The 24,792-nt window shown below is 36.4% G+C and overlaps 1 protein-coding gene across 3 annotated transcripts; it reads left to right on the top strand.

Annotated features, from left to right (window-relative positions):
• Positions 1-288: 288 nt before the first annotated feature.
• Positions 289-23,085, top strand: pik3r5 (phosphoinositide-3-kinase, regulatory subunit 5). 3 transcript variants are annotated; one of them, XM_026262995.1, is made up of 18 exons: positions 289-532; positions 7,016-7,126; positions 8,777-8,877; positions 9,165-9,233; positions 10,130-10,268; positions 10,584-10,653; positions 12,342-12,516; positions 12,949-13,117; positions 14,080-14,148; positions 14,365-15,227; positions 17,415-17,540; positions 17,846-17,977; positions 18,400-18,493; positions 19,054-19,130; positions 19,223-19,316; positions 19,594-19,676; positions 20,239-20,354; positions 21,340-23,085. In XM_026262995.1, the coding sequence occupies exons 2-18, from the start codon at positions 7,027-7,029 to the stop codon at positions 21,485-21,487; spliced, it is 2,625 nt and encodes an 874-aa protein (XP_026118780.1). In that variant the 5' UTR covers positions 289-532; positions 7,016-7,026; the 3' UTR covers positions 21,488-23,085. The 3 variants fall into 3 exon arrangements, with proteins under 3 accessions (XP_026118780.1, XP_026118778.1, XP_026118779.1); XM_026262993.1 differs by having other exon boundaries at positions 17,412-17,540; XM_026262994.1 differs by lacking the exon at positions 289-532 and adding an exon at positions 5,393-5,687 and having other exon boundaries at positions 17,412-17,540.
• Positions 23,086-24,792: the final 1,707 nt, after the last annotated feature.

The following is a 24,792-nucleotide window of genomic DNA, read 5'->3' as shown; positions in this document are numbered from 1 at the left end:
AAAAACCTTTGTTACAGTTTTTTCAACTTATAAAATTAGCCTATCAATTATTTTGTATTTCATAATGGAATCTTGGTGCTCTTATGTTTGAGAACATTTGAAATATCTCAACATTACTGATCAGTAAATGTCAAAAAGCTGTTATTTCTAAGAATAGCTTGCCACTCATGGCAGTTTGCCATCCATAGCATTAATAAAACTAAGACGTCAGTCAAAGAACAAAGCCTGCGTCAAACCTCCTCCCACTCATAAACACATGTAGCCCATGCCTTCCTCTTTGAGTTCTTCTGCACCTTCTCTCTCTGAGTTCCTGTTTAGTTGCACTACAGCACGGCAGGCGTGCTGATATAACTGCTCCTATTGTTGCTGCCGTTTTTCAGTGGGCTGATATAACCTGATGCTGAAGGATGTGGTTACATTTCCACCTCTTTTCATCTTAAGTGCTGGATTACACTGCAAGGACATCAGTTCCGTCTCAGCCTGCACATTGATAAAAGGCAAAGAAATCATGGGAAGAGGATAAGAACTCCAGGTAAGTGTTGCCTGTGGTGCAATCCAATATCATGATCATTTTATTCTCAGCTCATAGCCTAGGAAAGGAATACAACTCAGAATTACAAGGCCAAGTCTGTGGACACGATGTGCAGGTGAATTCAACCAAGTCCATGATTTAGCCAGAATCAGAAACGTTTTGCTTCCTCTATGTCAAATATTTACACGTGAAGTCTCCCAATGCTCCATGACCTCTGAAATGTTGTTTTACGATGGATGATGTTAAAGGCTGAGGATGTCAGGTGGAGACTTTACTATTCACTGACTTTGTGCAGTGGGGCATGCAGGACAGCTTTTCTAAATCAGTAATCTGTTGAATGATATTTATCTACCAGCATGCAATACAATAATGCAATCATGTCATATGCTCAGTTATGTTAGTTGACAGCGTTGCTGTTCTCTTCTGTTATCATACATGGTTTTATTACTTAAATGAGTTAGAATGTTATACAGTGAGCTGTAATGAAACTTAAGACTGTTTAAGAGCAGTCTTTCAAAAGATGTGACTGCAAGACATTCACATAGACTTGGTCTGTGGTGAACGGTCAGATGTAAAAACGGAGATCTTATCTCGGTCGAGCAGCAGACTTATAGCAGGCACTCTAGTTCTCGCAGAAGATCCGTTAAGATAATGAATGGGTGTTAATATAGCATGACAGAAATTATTTTTCTTAATACGTATATATACAAATAAACATTATCAAGTCTGCAGATTCTTACTGCTTGGTTGTAAAATCCAGGCAGTCCCACAAATACAGCTGGTGCCCCTTCTATGCTTTGGTCCAGTAATAGGCCGATGCACTGCAAATTCATAATATTTGATGCAGTGGACACATATTTCCAAGTAAGGATTGAGTATGAGTCATTAAGTGCAAATATGTGGAGATTAATTTTACATTTGACTTGCAAATTAGTTTTCTTTTTTATACTGTCTATAATATTCAAATGATATATTTGTTTTCATTTCCACCATAGCTTGCAATAGTTAACAAGTTCATAGAAACTCAAGTTAATTGCAAGAACTGGCCTTCAGTGTATAGTTGACAGGAGCAAGTGTGACAGAACAGCTTTAAAGTACTGAGAAACTTCTCCTTTTCATACACAAAAAGCATCTGACAAAAAAAATCTAATAATACATACTTAGGGAAGTTTAATTCTTTTAGCATTCATGTGCTTGTCTATCAGCAACTTAAGAGAGAGGAATGTCAAATGATGTTACAGTTCAGTTAAAACCATGTGATTGTTCATTTTAGCAGAAAGGTAAATAGATGTTGCATACTTGTAAATATCTCAGTATAATACAATGCAATACACAATCAATTAATCAATAAGTAAGTAAGCATGCAACACCACACAATTGATGCAACTTTAAGATGTATTTGCTTGTGAAATAACAGGATCCTCACTTAATGACAGATCATTGGCTAAGTTTGGATTCCAGTTGAATCTGGTGGAAGATAACGCAACTAGAGACTGGAAATGAAACTGGATGAAAGTTTCAGTGGTGACGGTCATCAGTGAATGTATCATTACTTTTAAACACTGTGGTCAGCCTATAAAATGTCACTTGACAAAACATATTTGTGCTTAGACTGTAGAAAAGTTATAATAATGTATTTCAATATATTAGATTCCCAAAAGTCATATTCAGGTGCAACACATATATACATATATAACTCTTACTTGGCTTGTGTTAGTTTAAATGGCTGTCATCATACATGTTTTTGTCAGCCAGCTCCTCTAAGTACAGAATATGTTATTTTTGAGTCATAATTTGGAGTGAAAGTGGCTTCCCTTGTAATCAGACATAGGCGTTGGTTGTGTCTGACATGGAAGACACACTAAAGTTATTTTGTGTTAAACCTCTTCCTGTTTGTGTGACAGCTGGGTTCTTATCTTTTCTAACAAATTTAGATTCCCAAGTTTTTTTACCTGTGAGGTCATCACACCTGGCATGCACTAACTGAGTTTCTTTCCAAAAATAGAACATGGTTTATTTATTCTACATATTTAGATTCCCATGACACACTTATTCATATGATAAATACAGTATAGAAAAAATAGCTTGACTTTGTTTTTGGCAGCATCATATCAGTTATTTATGATAAAATGAACTCATAAACTGTGTTAAAACAGACTGTATTCGAAATAGAAATATTGCAGACATTAAAAATATATACAGTATTACATCTTTACGTGGACACTTGTAAATGACACAATATGGGGATATCCATACTTTCACTTAATAAACAGAATAGCCAGAATAAATGGCTGTTCAGAGTAAAACCGTAATTTGGTTTTCTTTCTGTACAATAAAAATTATATATACAAATGATTCTATGTAAAATATGTAACTATGAAGGGGCAAAATAGTGCAAAGCAGCAAAAACTAAACAATATATTCTGTATAGAACCAGGGATCCTCAAATCTGGACATCGAGATCCACTTTCCTGCAGAGTTTAGCTCTAACCCTAATCAAACACGTCCTGAGCATGCTAATCAATGTCAATCAATGTCTTTGGGATCATTAGAAAATCACAGCCAGGTGACTTTGACCAGGGTTGGAGCTAAACTTTCCAGCGCATTGGACCTCCAGGGCAAAATCTGAGGAAGGGCGATATAGATTTTATTCTAAAAAATGGTTTTATGTTTCAAATTAAGACCACTAATAAACAAGCCATTCAAAGTCCTTAATTCCTGGTCATGCATAATTGTCTATGCTTGCATGCTTAACAGATTTTCTTGTTTCCTTGTTTTATATGACCCACAATGCTTTAGTTTGGTTTACACAACATAAGCTGAAACTGAGGTGAGTGTAAAGTTCCCACAGGTACCAATAGAGTCTAAAAAGAAAGAATAGAGTTCCTCATTTCCGCCTAGATGGGAGAAAATCTGCATTTTGGTTCTGGTAAATATTGCTCTGTGATAGATTCCCTGCATCCTCCTGTATCTGATTAACTGGGCCACCGTGTCTGCGGCAACATATAAAAAGGAAGCACTTACGTTGAATGTTGTCACCATTGTTCGACTGCTGTTATTTCCTAAAACGATCATGGCAGGGGGAGTTTGGCCTTATTGTTATGGGAGGGAGAGATGTGGATGAGAAGAGTCTGGGTTCACAGGAGAAGGATCAGAGGGGATATCGGTCCCCATCAGTCAGGGCCTCCACACAATGAGCGTCGACCCCCTCACGGTGTGGGAGTCTATCATTGTGGCCGATCGCACCATAACAATAGAGAAACACCTGTTTCCTTGGCAAAGCTCGGGAGCAACCTTCCTGTACAGGGCTGTTGGAAATATGATCAGGAGAAGGAGCTGAGATGAACCTTCATACTGGGTCACAGTGGGAATGTGAATCAACTGAGATAAAGGGAGTATCGCATCACTGTTAGATTTTATAGCTGAAGTCTGATCTTAGATATGGAATTTAGTGTGCAGTGTTTGTACAGTCCCTGTTTCATCTTTCTTGAGATCTGAAGTTTTATACTCTATATTGAATTGTTTTATTCAGTAAAGTAATGCTATTATTTATTCTTAGAGTAAAAAAATGGGATTGAAATTTCTAATACAGCATTGGTGACTCAGAATAATGCATTGAAAAGGCCCTGGTTCAGTCTGTGCATCTCAAATGCGTCTTTGCTTCACATAGGAAGTTTTCTGGGATTGTGTTTGTGTTGCCCAGATTAAATCATCCTCTCATATAAGAGGATGTGAACACATCCTTTTACGTGTCAACAAGGTCACTTCCACATTTTCAGAAGTTGCAAAATGAACAAAAGGCTAGAAGCATCTGACTGACTGACTGACTGACAGCTGCTGGTCACTTTGTTTATGCCAATTTAATCCAGTATTATACCACTAAAAAGACCACTGATTGGTTTTTAATCAGGGATTCTAAGCATATTTTCCCAGTAGCCGCAGAATGAACTAAAACAGTGTAAAAATGTAAAGGATTTACAACAATTAATTTAGAAAGAATGAAAAAAAAAATTTAACATTCACTTCTGGGTGGTAATTTAATTTGCACCTGGCACCTGTTGCCACCAGGTGCCACTTTCTATGAAATTAGCTTAGTCAAAGAAATAGCAGACAAATGGAAACAATGTTGTGCCAATTTTGTGATATAAACCAGCTTTTTGTTTGCCTTTATAATGGAAACAGCAATCATAAGTTCAGTGATGAATTAGTTCCTTCCAGGCAAACTGGCAAGGCTACAATAGAGCTCTGTAAGGTCATTAAGGACGACCTTGCTTGCAGGACTATTTTTGTGCCTGAAAAAGAAAAGTCATTAACAGTCTTACTGTAGACGTGATGCCATTATTATAACTGCTTTAGGTTTTATTTTTCATCCTGGTAACTTGCTGTACTTGGCAGTTCGAGTTTTCTCAAGTTTAACTTGTTTAATGACTGAGAGACCAACATGTGGGTTTTGTATATGCTCATGATTTAACATCAGCAAATTTCCCCTTTGTGACCACAGTGAAATTAAACAGAAAATAATAACAATAATTTTTGGATTGGTGTTGCATAATGATTGAATTTAGGATCTTACCACGACAAAACTAACAAGAACATCTTGTGTGTTTTATTAGATCAGAAAAAGCCCCTGTCATCATAGGAAATAAGCTTAATCTATTTTAAACACTGTTATGCCTCTCTCTTTTTTTATTGTAGAAATAATACCCTATGTGATCATCTGACCATATCTAATTATCAGTTTTATCACAATGTGCATATGGAGTTATTAAACCTTACATTTAAAGTATTATATAAAAATTTTATACTATAGTATTATTATAGTTTAATGTATATAAAAGGTTAATTGAAATCATCACAAATCATCCGCACTTTCTAACCGCCAAATAAATCAAACACAGTGAATTAAGATGGTATATTAGAACCATTTATCTGAAATAGACTCGTTTTCGTTTTTAGCTGAATAATGAAATGTACTTAGACCTATAAATTCCCCAGTAAAATAGTGTGTTTCACAAGCAACAGATAACTACGCGGTGCACTTCTCAATTATGCAAATCCGCTTTATGACGCATGACGCTCAGTGGGCCGCGCGCTCAATGCACCGTGATGTTTGGTGAGAGATGAGTTTTATGCCTTGATAAGTGATTACAAGAAGGTACGTGAAGCAAAAAGCTTTACTTTAGTTTATCATCTATAATATTGGGGAACTGATTTTAGGATTGAATGACTTTTAATTTAAATTTACTTTGGATTTAATGATTTAATATCTCTGAATGTTTGCTTCACGGTTTTGAGAATCACACTAAACTACAAAACACTGCCTAATGTGAGCCACACTTTCATTGCATTCAGGTTAATTTTTTATTATTATTTTTTGCTTTAAAACTGGAGAGGCACGGAAGTGGAATGACCAAAAAGCGACGCGTTGATAACGCTGCAAAAGACACGAGATGCCATGTCAAAATATTTTTTTATACTGAAAAACAATGGAAAAGCGTCGCATTGGAATGCCAAAAAATGCGTTTTGTGCGAACGGCACCTAAAAAGGGTGAAGGGTTTTATTGATTCTATCTATATCTCTTTCACAGCTGCAGCTTTCACAAAACTGCTCATGTCAGCCAAACGTGAAACATTTAGTCAAGTTTGTGCATTTTAAACTTAGATTGGAAAGTGACTCATTGGGAGAAATGTTTTATTTTTTTTGCATTTAGGGGAATTAGTCTGTTGGAAGAAGAATTCTTTATCTTAGCCTTGTTTTAATTTAAGGACTTAACTTTTCTTAATAAGTTCTATTTCTCATGAAGGTCCCATAGGCTAGATACAGTGTCCATTTATGAGGTTTGTTCCATTATCACTGAGGTCAACGTTGATTATTATTCCTGTTTTTGTTTTTGATTTTCTCCCCCAACAACATACTACAGTATGTGGTGTTGTGTATTGCTAGATGGCAGATTCCATACTTCTAACAGTAAATATGACGAACTTCAAATGTTATCAGTAGGAAGAACATAACGTGGCATCTCCTTAATAATCCCTAAACCAGATAGTTCTCTTGAAATTCTCTGACACCAGATAGAACATTTTCCTAAACCTCATTATTATTTACAAACATGCAAAGGATGCTGTATGTTTACTTCCCTGAAGGGAGTCGAGCATGTGTTTGAGTTGTAGATAACATTATCTGGAATTTTATTGACACATGCTGCTGTGCTACTTCATTCAGGATACACCAAATATGTTATTCCATATAACCCAAGCGAAACCCTGCATGGTTACATAAATATATACACTTTTTTTTTTTTTTTTTTTTGACTGATATAATTGTATTTCTCCTATTTAAATATAAGCATACAGTTGTGTAATGCTTGTTAGTATTGTATTTACTGAACAGATGAAGGAGGCAGTATGTATAGCATCCTTTTTTTCACTGTTTTAAAAACTCAAATGTCTTTATATGACTTTAGTTCTTATTTTGTTTTGCAGTCACAGTCAAGATGCAGCACACCTCGTGCACAGAGGACCGGATCCAGCACGCTTTGGAGAGATGCCTGGATGGACTCCGGCCATCAGAATGCCTGTCACAATCCTGGAGTGGTAAGGCCATCCCAGTGACCCTCTGCTGCCGATGGGTCACTTTTTTTTTTTTTTGGCGTCACTGTTTTTCCATTTCAATTTTTTTGCTTCTGTTTTGTACAGTTTGTGTGTTTTTCCTTTGTCATTGGTTTTCACTTGACCTTATGTTGCAGACAGGGAATTAGAAGTGATTTGCCACTGAAATGGGCTTAATTTACATAAAGAATTACATATGCATAATACACATAATACATGATAGAACGCTCTTTTTTTATCTATTAATTTTTTCAAAAATATGTTAAATCAATATATACATACAGTGACTTAAATACACTTCTTCTATGATGAGTGTTTTACATTTTTATTAAAATTTGAGTAGAATTAGAAAGCATAGAGTAAAAACAATGTTATGCTGATACTATAATGGAAGAAAAAAAGACATTAGGCTATTAAAATTTTTTTGTACAATCAACGAATAACACGCACAGGAAATATTATTAGAAAAGGATCGATGCAAACCCTCATGACTGTTGCAAGGTCAGAGTCTCTTAAAATATCATATAAATGGAACTTTTTGTGATTTTACTTGATGGTTAAAAGATATTTAAAGCCAAAAATTAAACTTTTTTTGAAAGTTTTTCAAAAATATATGAAACCAACATGAATACAAACAGTACATACACATGAATTTGGCATGGTTTTAACTAGGCTTTATTTTATTTTTATCGTGAATGTGATACCATAAATTTGTCATAGGCCCATATACTGTAATTTGGTGACTGAGTGGGTGTAAATGCCAGCTCATTGGGGATATATCTAAATCAGCACCCACATCTGCATTTAATTTTAGACTGCAAATCACCTTTTTAATAAAAAAAGCCATTTGAAAATTGAATTTGCTTAAAGATAACATGATGTGTAGCTTTGAGATACTGTAGTATTGATAAAGTTGAATCAGGCCTTATTGATTTACTATGGAAAGGTCCTATATAGAATCTTGATTATTTGTATATTCGATTTAGTTGTTTTTATGAACCAGGGAACCGACAAACAAAAGATCACACACTGATGAACACCATAATGTTGTTTGTGTAAAGAGTGTGACACTGTTGAACGATTCAGAGAGAAGATGTTGTTTTCAGATAGTGTTCTTTAGGAAATGTATTATTTGACACCTTCATTTGTGCAGGAAGTTAAGATGTCCTTCATGCAATCATCAACTACTGCAGACGTTAAGTAGGAAAGCTGCAGCTGCCTTAAATATCAAGTTTTGAGGTTACACACATTTCTGTCATGTAACCAATATGATCTGTTAACGGTGCTGTTCTCGAATTGCACACCACAGTGTGTTCTTCTCAGTATTCTTACCAAGACATAACAGTTTAGAGCAGGGGACCCTTTGCCATCTACACAGCAGGGATTTTAGGGTAAAACTCACACTATAGTGTAATTAACCGGCACTATCATGTCTGATGTGTATTCAGATTCATTCCTGCCCTTTATGTGTACTTGACTCATTTGGTGTTATTCGGGTTGTGCAGTGGTTTCATGCATACCGTGGGGGACTTGTTTACTAGATATCATGTTCTTTTGAGGTATAAAGCACGCACATTTGTCCCAGTTTCACAATTAGGGTTTTTCATGCGTGTGTATTTATGCATGTTTGTGCAGCTGGCTGGTGTATGAACCGCTGGAGTCTAGAAGAGCTGGTTAAGAGGGACCCAGAACATTTTGTCATTCTGCTGCATCAAATTCTCAGAAAAGCCAGAGAGGTATGTATGCACGTAGACGCACCCCTATCCAAACCGAATACTACACCCGCAGAGTAGAAGTGATACTTTCAGTCACGTTTCTGATCAATATCCTCTGTGTTGAGTTCACCATGCCCCCTTGTGGGCTCTGCAGGCAATTACAGATAAGATTGTGTCTAATCTATGTTAAGATATTTTCTTTTGTCATAAGTAAATTAAAACTTTTTTTTTTTTTTTATGTGATCAAGAACACAATGTAAGTTGGTCTGTAAGTGATATATGCTGTGTATCTTTCTGTGCTGTTGTAGGTTCAGCAGGAGTGTCATTATGAGCTTGTGGCCCCCTTGGCTCTCATGTTTGAGTCCACTCTCCTGGAGGTAAAGTGTCAAGGGTTATGTGAATATGTAAAAAGTGATATATTGAGTGCTATTCAAGAACAAATTTACCAGAGCTTAGATAATCAGAAACGAAGGAATGTTTGTCTTATTTTACTTCTGGAATTTGTTTGCAGGTTTTTTGTAATTTTACTTGTTAGGATTCAGGGCTAATGTTGAAGACAGGGAAACAGGATTTGCCATTGTAGTGCACCTGTTAGCAAATATTAAATGCTTCTCGGTGTTAATTCACACAAATAATTCATGCAAATATCAGTCAGTGACACAACTCCTCATTTTTTTGTCTCCATTTAAATAATTGATTAAAAAGCAAGCCATGCATACAGTGGCTTAAATACAATGTTTTATTGTTTTTATAAATGTTTTCATTTTTGCTTTTTCTATTTTTATTTTATTCATTTTATTTTGTATTCTTTTCTATTCTTTTTCTTTTTCTATTGCAACTATCCTGGTATTATAATGAAAGAAAAAGCATATTAAGCATATTAAGTAATTTGGTTAATCTTTCAGCAATTTCACTGCTTGTATATGAAATTTAAAAATAAATAGTGATATTTAAATGTGTGAAGTTATCATCTTAATTTTTGTTATTTATTGAAGCCTGGAAATAAACAAAGCTTTAGGATTTAGAAAAATTTAAAACAAAGAAACCTTATGTAAAATGACGAAGAAATATTTACACCTAAGCTTTGTTTTACAGTAATTGTTATGAAATTCATATACATTTTGAGATATGCATTTAAATGTGAAAAGAGTCATTTAGTATTGTTAGAAAAATGAAAAGCAGTTTTACTATTAGACGTTTTGAACCCACCTTATCTCATTTACCTAGAAGCAGAATTAAAGAAATCGCGCACATGCCTGTTTTCTCTTTGTAGATGCCTCTTTGCCCATCTGATGGAGAGATTCTGAAAGAAGCTTGTGAAGTGTTTCATGGCTTCCTAGCATGGCCTGAACCCTACTGTAGTGTGTGTCGTAACCTGCTCTCCACTTTACATCAAGAGCTTAGAGCTCCAGGTAGCACATTCAAATCAATAAACACAAGATAAACTTTTATCAGTCACCATCATGTAACTTAACACCTTATTAATGTTAACCAATCTACTAATTCAGACTAGTAGAAGAGGGCAGTTACATACTATTTCCTAGTGGTTTCAGGAAGCATTTCAGCTGTTTTTCAAAATAAGTGCTAAACTTGTTTAATCGAGCACTAGTAGTACCTTAAAGATTACTTAACTTACACTCTAACGTCAGTGCATTCAGTAAGATGTTTTGTTACATAATGTTGAAATCTGATGAAATGATGTTCTTGTGTGCATCTGCTTGTATCAGGGATTTTGTACCACAGGCTTGTAGGAGAGGAACAAGGCCTTGCCACCTCCAGTCAGCGCTCTAAGATCATGTGAGTGTGTTTCCACAGAAGCAGGAGGAAATCCTGTTGTGTCAGTTATTGCTCAGCCCTTTGTGGTTGCAGTCTTCACCTCTCGCTTCCTGTGTCGGTTCTTGGATATTCAGAATTTGTCTTATAAGATTGCTTATCTGTGTGTAATTTTGTATGACAAATAATAATAATAATAATACAATATTTAGCCCAGTGTTTAATTAAGACATTTTAATGTTTGAGCTATAAGGATTTCTTTGTCAATTTTACCCAATTGGTCAAAATGAATTCATATTCAAATTAATATGAAATAATAAGAAATGTTTCTTGAGCACCAATAATAGAATGATTTCTGAAGAACCGTGTGAGTAATTCTAAATTCAGCTTTGCCATCACATGAATTAAATTTTAATAATATAAGTATAAATATATTTTTGATAAAATATGTGTCCCTGGACCACAAAACCTGTCATAAGGGTAATTTTTTTCAGAACACAGATTAAGATTTTTTTTTATATGTAATCTGAGAGCTCTCAGACCCTCCCATAGACAGCAAGGGTCCTTACACGATCAATGTCCATAAACATAGCAAGGAGGTTAAATAATCCATGTGACATCAGGGGTTCAACTGTAATTTTATGAAGCAATGAGAATACTTTTTGTGTGCAAAAAAAAACAACAACAGCGTATGCTGTTCTGCTTCAGCTGTGCCACGCGGATTTCAACGAAAACGAGGTATCTGTGTGGTGCAGCTGACACAGAACAGCATACACTGTTTGCGTTCAGTGGATACTCTCCAAAATGGGGCTAGAAGAGTCATTTAGAATTGTTGAATAGTTGTTGTTTTTTTGCGCACAAAAATTATCCTCATAAAATTACGGTTGAGCCCTGATGTCAAATGGATTATATTACTGATCTCCTTTCTACGTTTCTGGACGGTGATCATGTAAGGACGCTTGCAGTCTACTGGAGGGTCAGAGAGCGGAATTATCAAAAATATCTTAATTTGCGTTCCGATAATGAACAAAGGTCTTACAGGTTTGGAATGACATGAGGGTGAGTAATTAATGACAGAATTTTTGGGTGAACTAACCCTTTAAGTTCTTAGCAATGCTTATTATTTACAGTATTTATGGTAGGAAATTTACAAAATATCTTGATGGAACATGACCTTGACATAAAAGAAACATAAATAATTTTGACCCATGCAATGTATTTTTGACTATTGCTACAAATATACCCATGCGACTTGTTTTTGACTGTTTTTGTGGTCCAGGGTCACATATATTAAAATCTAAAATGATTAAAACGATCTTTTTGGTGAGCATTTTATTAAATGGTAGTGTAAATCAGAGATCTTGCAAAATGACTTGCAAATAGCAGATGCTACTAAAGTCTGCATGACACTGGCCCTAAAGGACTGGAGTTTGAATCCTTGGTGTAAATAATACTACGTTATTACCACAGTACTAATTTTATTTTTGTCTTTTTCATGGCTGGTCATTTCAATTTATTACAGCGCTCCCTACAATCTGTCCTGGATAAACATCTGCCCCATTATATCGAATACATTGAATAAATGGAATATAGGAATAAAGCGCATATACTAGAAAATAACAAATGCAAACGACTTCTGTGGACGAAATCGATGTGTTTTATCTGTTTCTGCTATACTACAGTGACATTTTCGCATGTGTTCTCTGTTGCAGTACGGTGTTGTTGATGAATCCGGCTGAGGTGCCTGCTGAGTTCCTGTCTGTGGCGGAGCAGCTCAGTGGAGCAGAGGTCTCGCAGAGAGAGAGCAGCATTACACTCATTAAACACAGCTACCAGGCAGTGCTTGGAACTAAGTACCCACTACAGACCATCAGCGGTGCTCTACAGGTACACCGCACTGTTCCATGGCACACAAAATAATGTTTCCTGTTTTAATGTGCTCAACTTAAGTAGATGCAAAGTGTAGGTGCGTCAGACTGTAACTGAGTATGTGTGAATGTGTGGGCATATCACTTTGTGGGCGTCAGGAAGCGTGTCATCTGAATGGGGGGAGGGGGTGATAAATTACTCATATGTGGGTTGGTGGGTGGCTAATGGGGAAGAAATAGATGGATTGAGTGGGTGTAATGAAGATAGCTTGTTATAATAGTTTTTCTTGCATATGGTAAAAATTTATTATAATTTTGTGAGATTACTTGGAAGTTAAAATAAAGGGTAACTTCATTTGAATTACAGCTAAGGATTCATTGAATTCTGACTCTGAGTGACTTGCAACAACCAAAGAGGTTACAGTACATGACTAAGTTGGTTCCTTTTTAGTGCCTGAGTGATGATGAGTTGGCAAAGAACCTGTCCTCAGTGAGTGACCTTCTAGAGTCTGCAGCGGCCATGACGGATATAGCTAAAGCTCGAGAACATGTGAGGGCTGGTCTGGAGGCGCTGCGAGAAAAACTTGGCATACCAGCCTCCAATGGCAAGACTTCAGATGGTACAGTCTCACTTTTTGCTTATAGCCCACCTCACAAACCCTAAAAAGGCAGCGAAATATGCATTGAATTGTTACTAGGCTTGTGTCCAACCTAATACCATTTAAAAAAAAAAAATAGTATTATGAAAAATGTATATATATAAAAAAATATATATTTTTTTTTACTTTCTCAATCAGTGGTTCTCAACCAACCAATCCAATTATCATAATCTTAAATAAAATCCTTTAAAAAATTAGTTTGAGTATAGTAAAATTTATTACTACTATTTAATCAATTACTGTTCACAAGCAAACAATAATATGAAAAAGAATGTTACTACATAGGCACAAGTAATGTGCAGTATTACAGACTATATGGCTGAAGTATGTGGACAACTTTTATTTAAAGACTACTGCAGCCAAAATTTCAACAAACATTTTAATAGAATTGGTCCTGTTCACAAAGCAAAGTCCATATTGAAACAATTTACTGAGTCTTTTGGGGAAGTACTTGCCTGGCCTGCTCAAAACCCAAGTCCATTGACCTCCTTTGAGATAAATTGGAACCTCAGGTATAAACCAGGCTCTATCACCTGACCTCACTTATATTCTGTTGATTGAATGGGATCAAATCCCCTAGACATGTTTCCAAGAAGAGTAAAAGTTATTATAGCTGCAAACTTCCTATTGAAGCCAGTGACTTTGAAATATTTGGGTGTCCACATACATTTGGCCATCTGAATTGGTGGTCTGCATCCTATAGGGGTTCATGGTTGTTGCTTGGTGACATACTACACTATTTGTCTGGGCAGCAGTAGTACATATTACCTGGCACCAACTCCTAGAAACTTAACCAAGATGGATGGCCAACGTGAAGCAATAAAGCTGATGGCATGATTTTTCCGCTTGGGAAACAGTGGTGTGTTGGGTTTGGAGTGGGCTAGTGATTAATGAGAAAAACTTTGTTGTGTTTGTGTCACTAGGGGTTCTTCAGACGCTCGGCCTTCCAGCAGCCAAGTGCTACACCTTCCATTGGGACAAGGATAATTTTGGTAGGACACTGAATCGAAGCCAGTCCCATTTTTTTCTGCCATGGGCTTATTCAAACATTTGTTTGGCTGTTTTGGAATTATAAACATTCGAAGATTGATTTCCAGTCACTTTGATTTAGTTTAAAATGTCATTAGGGGGTTTCATGAGTTGAAAGTTAATACCCCAGCTAATAATAACCCTCTGAGTCACGGTTTTCCGTCTTGTTTTTTCGCTAGATGTTCTAAACGACCTTCTAGACATAGAGCCTGAATTGACCTTATCTCAAACATCCGAGGGCATGGAGGAGGAGGATGATGTTGACAATGTTGATGTGGAAGATGATGAATATGAGGACTTGGAGGAAGGTTTTGTATCAAACAGTTGCACGGACAATAGGGCCTCAACCTTCTCTACTGTCTCCTCCCTTTCCACGGCCTCCAAAGACTCCATGTTCTCCACTCTCTCAGTCGCTTCCTCTGAATACTCTCCACGCTCCACACTCTCATACTCCTCTCAAGCTTCAGGCACTGACAGTGATTTTTGTGAGGACGCAGAAGAGGACTGTCTGAGCACGGCATCTGTGCCTAAGTCCAAAACTGGTGCTCGACTTTCCAAGCGCCTCTCACGACTCTTCAAACCTCGCAGCAGCTCTCTGTGTCGAGCTAAAAGCCTGGGCAGCCCTGAGTCTAAAGAATTAGTGATAACTGTCCGCTCTAAGAGATCCAATTCTCTGCCACAGCAAGTGCAACTGCGGAGCTCTGAGTTCGGGTTCCCAGCACCCCCCCTGTCACAGCTGCAGTATGTTTGCTATAGGAGAAGACCCATTCTGAGCACCGATGATATAGAAGGCCCACCAGGGCCCACGGTGCTCAGAGTGGTGGTGTTCGGGGCCGATCATGTGGCAGGGAGACTGGCCCGTGCTTACGGGAGCCTGAGAAAAAGAGAAAGAGACTGTCCACACCTGACCAAAGCTTTCAGGATGAAGTTTTTCTTTGTGCCTGTGAAGAGAGATACAACTCCAGCCAACGTCTCCATGAAGAACTCTGGTTCTTCTCTGCAGCTGTCAGTGAGTCCACTGAAACCAGCCGCCTCTAGCACTGTGAGTGAAATTACGTCCCTTGGGCCTAAAGTATACTTATGTTTCTGACTATATTGTATGTGTATAGTGCGTGTGATGTACTCACGGTGTGTCGTCACCAGAAAAATACACACATAGCTAAATTTTGCAAACTACACGTAATCTGTACACTTTTTAAATTAGTCCATCAGGTGGCAACACCAATAAATGTGTAAGTGGTTAAGAAATGTCCAGAACTTTAGTTTAAAATGCATTTTCTTGACAACTTCTCGTTTACAAAGTCTATTTTCTTTTTCTCATTCATAACTGTTGCAGAGAAATAGCGCAGCCTTTGGACAAAATCCGAGTGTTGTCTATCTGTTTTTGCGCGTGAGAATTGGGTATACAGTACTTAGATTATGCTTTCGCCTGTACACATGCTTAGTTTTCGCATCAAAACTGGAGAACCCTTTGGGCTTTAAGTTTTGTTCATAATTTATTTTTCAAATCTAAGCTTTAGGACTGAATCACTGTCTACAAAAATCTGATCCATTTGTACAAACAGGCTGCTCCACAAAGCTCCACTTCTCTAAAGGGCCAATTCTCATTCTGTACAATTGTACTGAAATGACAGCAATAACCAAATTAATTTACAAAAAAGGTTAAATGTGAAAAGTTTGTACCAAACTGGACTGAATCGACTGGAGCGATCGTACAGGTGCGGATATATTTGTGCAGCTCAACTGTTCGACTGTTTCTTTGCGTAAACGTTTGGCCTATGTTTTGCAAATCATCCAACACTGTGACATAGATTTGTGGGGGCGAGTTTAAATTAGGCATTTTAGGAAGGCATGGACAAGTCTTTACTTTTAAAAAGAATATATATTTAGGTTTGAGACTTTAGGTTTTGCAACTTTACAGACCCCATATATGCACAAACAGCTTGGAACAGCCCAAAGACAAAAGAAAACTTGAAATCGCATCATATGACCCCTTTAAACTTTCTCCACAATAGTGCTCTCACGAGCCATTTATTTAATACGAGTACTAAATTCACTTATATAAATTTTGGTCGAAAGTAGCTAACAACAAACTGCTTCAACTGCCATTCATGTTACTTCCCAGCAAACATTTGGAGGTTTAATGACCGTTGAAAAGACGTCCCTCTGACACGTCCCGTCGTTGTTGAAAAATAGTTCCAAAATGAAAGTTGAACGGACGTTCTGCTGAACACAAAGATATTTGGAAGAATGTTTGTAACCAAGCATAACTCACAATCCATTAACTACCACTATAAGGAAAATGATTACGATAATTACAAAAACTACTTGGTGCACTTTAATTATTGCAGTATTAACCAAGGTGTAAGCACCGCTTTTGCATATTTCACAAGAATTTCATAGAGGGTAGTAATGGACTATAAATGCACGCGTAAAAGACGTCACCATAGTGACGTACTCTCCCAACTGATTCACAACAGGGTATATATTGAACTACACATAGCTAAAAGTCAAAGTAACAATTATATATGCAACCCCATAGAACTATAGACATGTACAATTGTATCTTAATGCATTTTTAGGAAATGTTCTGTTACATATTTATGCCATCCTACCGCGACTATTTTTGGCCAGGGACCCGATGTTGCCTTCGGACCAGTGTTTGCTGGGTTGCTTGTAGCCACAAACCATGTTTAAAGTTATCACTACATCAATCATTACAGTTTTAAATGTGGTTCCTGTATCCTGTACACACTTAGAAACACAGTCACTCACATTTAAATTTGGTTATCACTCCCAAAAACATTAGTTGTGTACTGGCCGCATTATTTAATTGGATTTCAACCTACAGCTCTGATGGTTAATCTATGTATCCCGCCTGGCTAAGCTGGATAGATTGGTCTCTTTTGGTGGTTCTAGTAGAGTTTGGGGCAATTTTTCACAGCTGGTCGCTAGCTAGATACTAACTTTACTAGGCTGGGATACAACTAGACCAAAAAAAATTAAAATCTCTTAAATTATTTAGATTATATGAGTTCAGCAGCCATATGCATGTGGATTTTCACTCCCATCTGAGATAAATTTAGGTCTCAAATAAACAAATAATAATAAAAATCCTAATAAATAAAATAAAACAAACTTTGAAGTAATTTTGTTTTCACTGACTGTTAGTCCATACGTATAGATGTAAGGTTTTGAAACATAAATATGGGTGTTAATTTGTCAGCAGGATCTCATTATGAATGGGGTGGAGGACAGCACTAATGACATAGCCAATCTTCTGGGAATGCTGGATCCCTGGTATGAGCGGAACACTCTGAACCTGCTGGAGCTTCCTGTTAATGTGGTGTGCCAGGTGATTCTTTCACATCCACACAGACTCATTCACACAGAGAGTGCGTGACACTCTCAACAACAGTAAATCTTTTGTGCATGCTTTTGACACTGCATGCACGCACAAAAAAAAAAAAAACCCACATCCCATAAAACCACTCGTATGAGGAACTTAAGTGTGTGAAAGTGTGTTTGAATTGTTTTGATTATCACCATGCACAAAAAAAAAAAAAAAAAAAAAAAATATATATATATATATATATATATATTACCTTTTCAAATTGCTGATAAAAAATATATTCGCAACAAATGTTCTGTCCATAACAGCAAACATCCAAGATTGAGTCGGACTCGTCTGAGGGTGCTGGTGAGGAGCATTTACCCATATTTGCTGACCTGGTGCTCTATTACTGCCGTCATGCCGCCCGCCCTGCCCTCATTCAGCTCTATCAAGCAGAGGTGAATAATGAAAAGTGAAAACATGCTATTTCCTCAATCTGTAGCAGTTTCGGTTATAGACTTTAAAACTGTACCTTAAAAGTTACATCGATTTTGGAGTTATGAAACTATTATGTCTTACAGCATGTCAGGCAATATGCAGGGCACCTTTCTTCAATGTGCAATGGATTTTTTTTTTTTTTTTTTTTTAATTCAGATTTGTTAGTTTAAATGTAAAAATGGTTTAAGACAGGCTATATTCCTACAAATACTGTATATTAGTTATTTTAGTGCTCTGTGGAATCTATATACATTTTTAGAGGTTGTTTGGTGTCAACTATTGACACTACAGTATTTGATTCATCTTTTCTGCATCGTTTTGTATCTTGCCATGATGTAATCCAGTGGTGTCACAAAGGTTTAATTCTTACTCTTGGTTGTAGTTGACACTAGCTGGAGGAGAGAGACGGACTGAAGTGTTTATTCACTCTCTGGAGCTCGGACACACAGCTGGTACAAGAGCCATCAAGGCCATGGGTGAGTGTGAACAAACACCAGCATGTCAGATCAGGGATTTTTTTTTCCACTGTGAAACTATCGAAGTAATCACCAGGATCATTTTCTTTTTTTAATATGTTCTTACTGTTCACTGTGTGCATGTCCTGTTTCACTGTAAACCCTGTAAAATCACCCCTGCCTGATGCTATCTGCAGCATGGAGGTCAAAGCGGCGCATGACTAAGTACTGTAATAATTGAATTGCTGACATAAGTCATGAAATAAGTTGAGCTAAAGAGCCTTTAGCGTGTCTATTTTTCTATACATGTTATCCTTGTGCAGATGGCTGTTGTCTGCAGAAGTATCTGAAACTTTTTAGTTTGTTTCTGTACTAGCAGGTTTTCACTTCTCAGAAATTATTTTGGATGGACAGAAGCTGCTTTAAATTCAGACTAACAAAAAATGCTTATGAATCGTTTTTTTAAAATGCAGAAGGAACCTTTCAGATCCTGTTCTGTATTTGTGTATATAATTCTGTTTGTGTTTTGCAGTAGTTAAGGTGACTCACTAGTTAAATTCAAATCTGTTCTTGTTTTTCAGGTGCTGCAAGTAAGAGATTTGGCATTGATGGCGACCGTGAGGCTGTTCCTTTATCACTTGAAGTTACTTACAATCGAGTAAGACAACTGTTCCAGTGTTTGGATATATTTTTTTTTAGTGCAGGCATGCAATTCTCATTCGTCCCTTCTCTTTTTGTGTCTTTACATAGATACATATCAGTGGCAGAAGTCAGAAGACAAGGGCAGAGAAGTCCTGCACCTCTATAAACCTGCTAAAAGCGTGCAGAAATCCTGAGGAACTAGGTAGAAAATAACTGTGATTTCATTATAGACAGAACTCTGATGAAACGTTGATTAGGACTGTCAATTGTTTACATATGAATGTAATAAATAGTGTAAAAAAAATAACACAATGGCATTGAAATTACAATCAACTTTACATTGCACAAACTTAACTTCATGAACATATTCGAACAAAAAAAAAACTACCTTCTCAACAATAAAGAGCCATTTCGATGTGTAGGCCTAATATGATCAAAGGGATATTTACAAAATATTATTATCTTTTCTTTTTCTTTAGATTCGAAAATGGAGTGCCTTCATTTGACAATGACAGAAGTGCTAAAGAGACAAAACTCTAGATCAAGGAAAGGCTACAATCAGGTGAGCAGGAAGGAAGTACGGGAGAAAACTGAGATGTGGTTTAAACAGCCCCGAAACTAACTTGGCGCAAACACCTACAGTTACTCTGATGTGGTTTCTGCAGCAGTGTGTAGCAGTCGACAAACAACAACATTTTTTACCAAGAGCAAACATTTTGGCTTTCATTTACCTGTTTCTGTGCCAGTTTACACGATATGGCTCATGTTTTTACACCTTGGTGTTTTTGGTGTCTGTCTTACTTTCATTTTTACAGTGTCAGTGGTTACTGTTTGGTTCAGTTACACCACACACTGACTGTACTTCATCTTGTTTTGCTGCCATTTGAAAAGAAAATATATTGTTGTTTACAAATTTGTTTAACAGATATTTGAGATAAACGAAGAACGGTGAAAATCATGAATATCATATGGAAATATGCTTAGGTCCTTTTGCATAACCTATTTAAAAGACATTAACAATACTACTGTAATTGCATAGATTAAGCTCAAACGTTTATGAATATGAAAGATGTTTTGGTGATTCAAGTTGCAGTATTTTGATGATTTTGTCATTTGTGTTACAGCAACTGACCACCACACAGGTAAAGGTGGATAAGGTTCAAGTTAGTGGAACTTCCAACACCACCTTTGCAGTTTGTCTGGACCAAGATGAGAAGAAAATTTTACAGAGCGTGGCCAGGTACAGTTGGCTTTTTAATGCTGATGTTTGGCTAAAAAGGACATGTTTCACTTGTTTCATGAGAACTGAGCCCATTACATTGGAATCGTGCTCTGCCAAATGAGCCACAACAACAAATGTAATTGCAAAATTATAATTAACTACTTTTACTCCAGTAAAATGTAATATGTCATTGAGTTTGTGTACTTTAACCTAAATACATTTGCGTACTCTGTTCACCACTGCTATGCAGTATAACTAATTATTAATTATATTTGTTTTATTCATTATTTCATATGTGTAGCATATTTATTAAGCAAAATGCCTTTCATTGATCAAAAGGGACAGATCAAACATGGTAAAGCACATTATTTACTTTTTTAAACAAATGCTGTTTCTTTTGAACTTCGATTCCAAAGTCTATTCAAAAGTGCTGGAAAAGTTTATACCACTTATATTATGAACTGTTTTCAACTTTGATAAGAAATATTCATTGAGTACCAAATCCTGCTGGAATGATTTCTGAAGGATCATTGACACTTAAGGCTGTCAGTATATTAAATAGTAAATGTTATTTTAGATTTATAGAATATTTCACATTGTTACTGTGTTTAGTATATTGTTTATTAAATAAATGCAGACTTTGTGAACATAAGTTTTTTCAGAAAAGTATGTTGTCCTTCATTTAATTTAGTGTTTTAACATGTGGAATACTCATTGCATTAAGCTAGCCAAACAAAAAAGAGGAACAAAATCGTTCCATCTTCATGTTTTACTGCAAAATGGAAACGAGACTGAAAGTGACTCAGCGCTGTTTGTCCCAAAAAAAAATTGTTAATTCCATCATAGAGTTGTCATAGAGACATAAAAAATATTTGTTATAAAAATAGTTTTGTGGCCAACAACTGGTGACGTTTTTTTTTCAGTGCATTGCTATTAGGATGTAAGCTCAGCTGATTATTTATAACAATGACATGAACAACCCAATACTTTTTTCTCTTTGCAGATGTGAGGTGTCCGTTTGTTATAAACCCGATAGTTCGACTGATTGGACGAAAGGAAGGGTGTTCTCATCGCAGACGCAGCCTCTGCAGCCAACCTTCTGCTCTCTGCTTTGTCTTCCTGTGGCCACATTCAGTGGACCTCAGCCTTGAACCCAGAGACTCGGTTTGACCCTAAGACTCCAGCCTAATAGACGTCCATCTACGTAGTTACAACTCTCTATATCGACTGGGAAAAAAGCTGGGATAAACTTTAAGGCAAAAGTGCTCTTTTATTACATTTGTGAGCATCATTTGTATGCACAGCGAGGGTTGTTCGCTTCATATTCCTGAGATGAGGATAACTGGTTGATTAGCCTGAGGTACACCCTAATACATTTCAGTGGACAATTTTATGGACTTATAACTAACCTCTGTATCAGGTTATGAATCAAAACCTGAGTCATCTACAATGAAGGTTTGGTACTTTGAAAGGGATGTTATTACTGGATTGAATTGGAACTGGGCCTGCCCTGGTTCTTATAACTGGTTATAACTGTCCTGGTTCTTATAGCACTGTGGACACTGTAATAATATGTTTGTATATATGACAAAATTATTTTATGTAGCTATAATCCAAATTCTCAGGAAACATATCTATATTACTTTACAGTCTTTCATTTTTTAATTTTTTTATTTAAACTATGTCTGGCCAGAGAATTGAGACATGTTCTTTAGTCCTTAAAAATCTAATATATTCCGTGATTATTTTTGTATATGTTTTGTGTATATGTATCTTATTTGTGCTGTGTTGTGACTTTAAAACGATCTCTTGTTTTGTAGTTTGGTGTGTTTGCCAGCAGAGGTCCTTATAAACCATTTGTTGAGTTATTTCGTGGTCGCTGAAGGCTGAACAGTGGTATATAAACACCTACACTCTTAAAAATAAAGGTGCTTAAAGGGTTCTTCACAGCGATCCCATTAAAGAACCATTTCTGATTCCACAAAGAACCATTCAGTCAAAGAACCATCTCTTTCATACCCTTTTATGATCTGAAGAACTGTCTTTCACCACAAAGAACCTCTTGTAAAACAGATCTTTAGATGTTAAAGGTTCTTTATGGAACTATTAAGATAAAAAGGTTCTTCAGGCACCTTTATTTTTAAGAATGTAAATCACTGTCCGTGAAAAAACAAAACGGTTCAGTCAGTGCAATGTAAATCTGGCACAGTTTGTAAGTGAAACAAACTGAATTCTTTCTTTGTGTTATTTCAAATTATCAGAATAACTGTCAAAACAATTATTTTCTCTCTGATAATTTTTTAAACACTTAAAGATGTTATATATGTTAGCAAAATTATGGAGTAGAGGTGTAGAATGTAAATATACATAGATATATAGAAAAAAAGAAAATTGAGCAAATTGAGGGATTTTACTCTCTCTCAGGGCCAACTCTTTTTAAATAATGTCTGTCTGTTTATTAAACTTTGTAAATACATTCTATCTGCAATAATACTACATTTCATTTTTATGTGACAATATGTTGGACAGAGTGTTGTGGGTACAGACTACTGACCAGTACTTCTATAATGTACTATTCACTGTTATGCAAAATGTCTTTTTTATTATTTTGTCATTTGGGCATCCAAGAGAGCTTAAAGCGGTACTTTCTTTGTAAATTGTATTCATGAAGTGCATTCAGTGGCTTTATATTTGAACACTGTAACATGTCAAAAATATATTAAGTAAAAGCACTTTTTAAAATAACTCACAATTCAGTGTGTATGTGGTTCTGTAATGTCTAACACTTTTATTTTTGGCTAGTGTCATTTTTAATACCTTTTTTAGGAGGTGATTTTTAATGAGACTTTAAATGCTTGCTTTTGGTTTTCCGCTACAGTGGAAACCTTAGTCCTACAGATTGTAGAGGCATTCTCATGATCAAATGTCAGGTTAATAACTAAACAATGATAACTCTGTCTGCTAAAACAATGTTCCTTGAGAAGGGCAGCTTTGCTGAGGGTATTTATGAACTGTTAGCCTTTTCAAGATGTTATCAAAGATCATAAAAAATGTCACAAGATGACTGTACCTAGTAAAAAAAAGGGTAATTGAGGAAATGCTTAAATGTATTTGAAGCACCTAAAATCAGATTATGTCAGTTATGATGATTGATAGCCTCTTTGTCAATAAGGGATAGAAATAAGACAATTCTGAATTGATTTGTAATAGAGTTGGCTCTGGATGCCCGTCTTCACCCTCACCCTCGTGTAGTTATCAGTATGTCTATTCTTATTAACAGTATAAGTAGGCCTAATAGTAAATTGATACATTTAACAAAACCTGCCAAAAACATGTTCAAAATCAAAATACATTAATAAGGCATACTATTTTGCTTTAAGAAACTGAAGTAAATTTTAAGATGAATTCAATTAAACATATTGTCTCCTCAGTTCTCATTATCTTAAAAGTGGCAGCAAGTGATTGAATTTATGAATCAGGAGCACAGACTGTATAAAAACATTGACTTAGTGTTCTTGACGTCACCCGCAATTTTCTGAAGAGCGTTTTTGAAGCTCAAGTGGGCAGAGCGTACCGTCTCCATCTTGGCATTGCGTCACCGCATCACTCCCGGATTATCGAAAATGGGCAAAAAGGTGGGAGCTGGTTGATCAAGCCACGCCCATCTATTTTTTTTTTCTTCTGTAAAGTTAATATGGCAAGTATATGGGATTGACTCTCTTTTGCAGCCAGCCTCTAGTGGCCAGTTGACGAATTACAGTTTAAAGAGCCAGTAAGTTGAAAATTCTAAGCTTCCTATCACTGTTTATAAGTCCTGTACAACAGGTTTAAATCCATCCAAAGTTAAAAAACATTGTCATTTTGGCAGAATATCATTTTGAAATTACCTCAGTTCTCAGAGATCCCCAAACGGTTCGCGCGAAGCTGTTCAAAAGATTCAGTTTCTTTAAACCCCACCTTTCGGTAGCATACTGTGTTCTGATTGGTCAACTAACATAGTCAGTTTTGATTGTTTGTTCCGCACACAACTTCATGGTAAACAATGCGTTAGCATCTTTTTGGGGTGAATTGTGTCTTATTCCTCTCACCGCGAAGCAAACAGTAAAATAAAAAACTCGAACAGTCTCGCTTCTTTTTCTTCTTTGTGGGTGTATTCAAGGCGCGCTTTAGTTTGAATCTGAATAGAGCGTTCAAGCGCGGGGGTGTGGTCACATTAGATATATTGAAGAGATTGCGTTGTTTTCATATGAATCACTTTATCACAGAATATCGGTTTTCGGCAGCACTTGTTTAGTTTTAAAGAAGACATGTCAAGCTTTCTATAGATATCTCTCTCATTTCTCTTTGTTGAGTATTCACGGAGTTACACTTCATTTTAATGACGTGTTTGTACATGACGATCAGCGTAGACAAAGGCTGCAGACAGCACACATACTGATAAGACGCTCGGGAGAAA

This window comes from Carassius auratus, chromosome 6 (assembly GCF_003368295.1).
Source record: "Carassius auratus strain Wakin chromosome 6, ASM336829v1, whole genome shotgun sequence".
Classification (NCBI taxonomy): Eukaryota; Metazoa; Chordata; class Actinopteri; order Cypriniformes; family Cyprinidae; genus Carassius; species Carassius auratus.
This window is presented reverse-complemented; position numbering and strand designations above follow the sequence as displayed.

Excerpts from the sequence above, each read along its gene's own strand:
- pik3r5 (XM_026262993.1), top strand. The coding sequence starts at position 7,027 with ATGCAGCACACCTCGTGCACAGAGGACCGGATCCAGCACGCTTTGGAG. Across the intron at positions 8,878-9,164 it reads TTCTCAGAAAAGCCAGAGAG|GTTCAGCAGGAGTGTCATTA; the intron begins GTATGTATGCAC and ends GTGCTGTTGTAG. Across the intron at positions 9,234-10,129 it reads TTGAGTCCACTCTCCTGGAG|ATGCCTCTTTGCCCATCTGA; the intron begins GTAAAGTGTCAA and ends TTCTCTTTGTAG.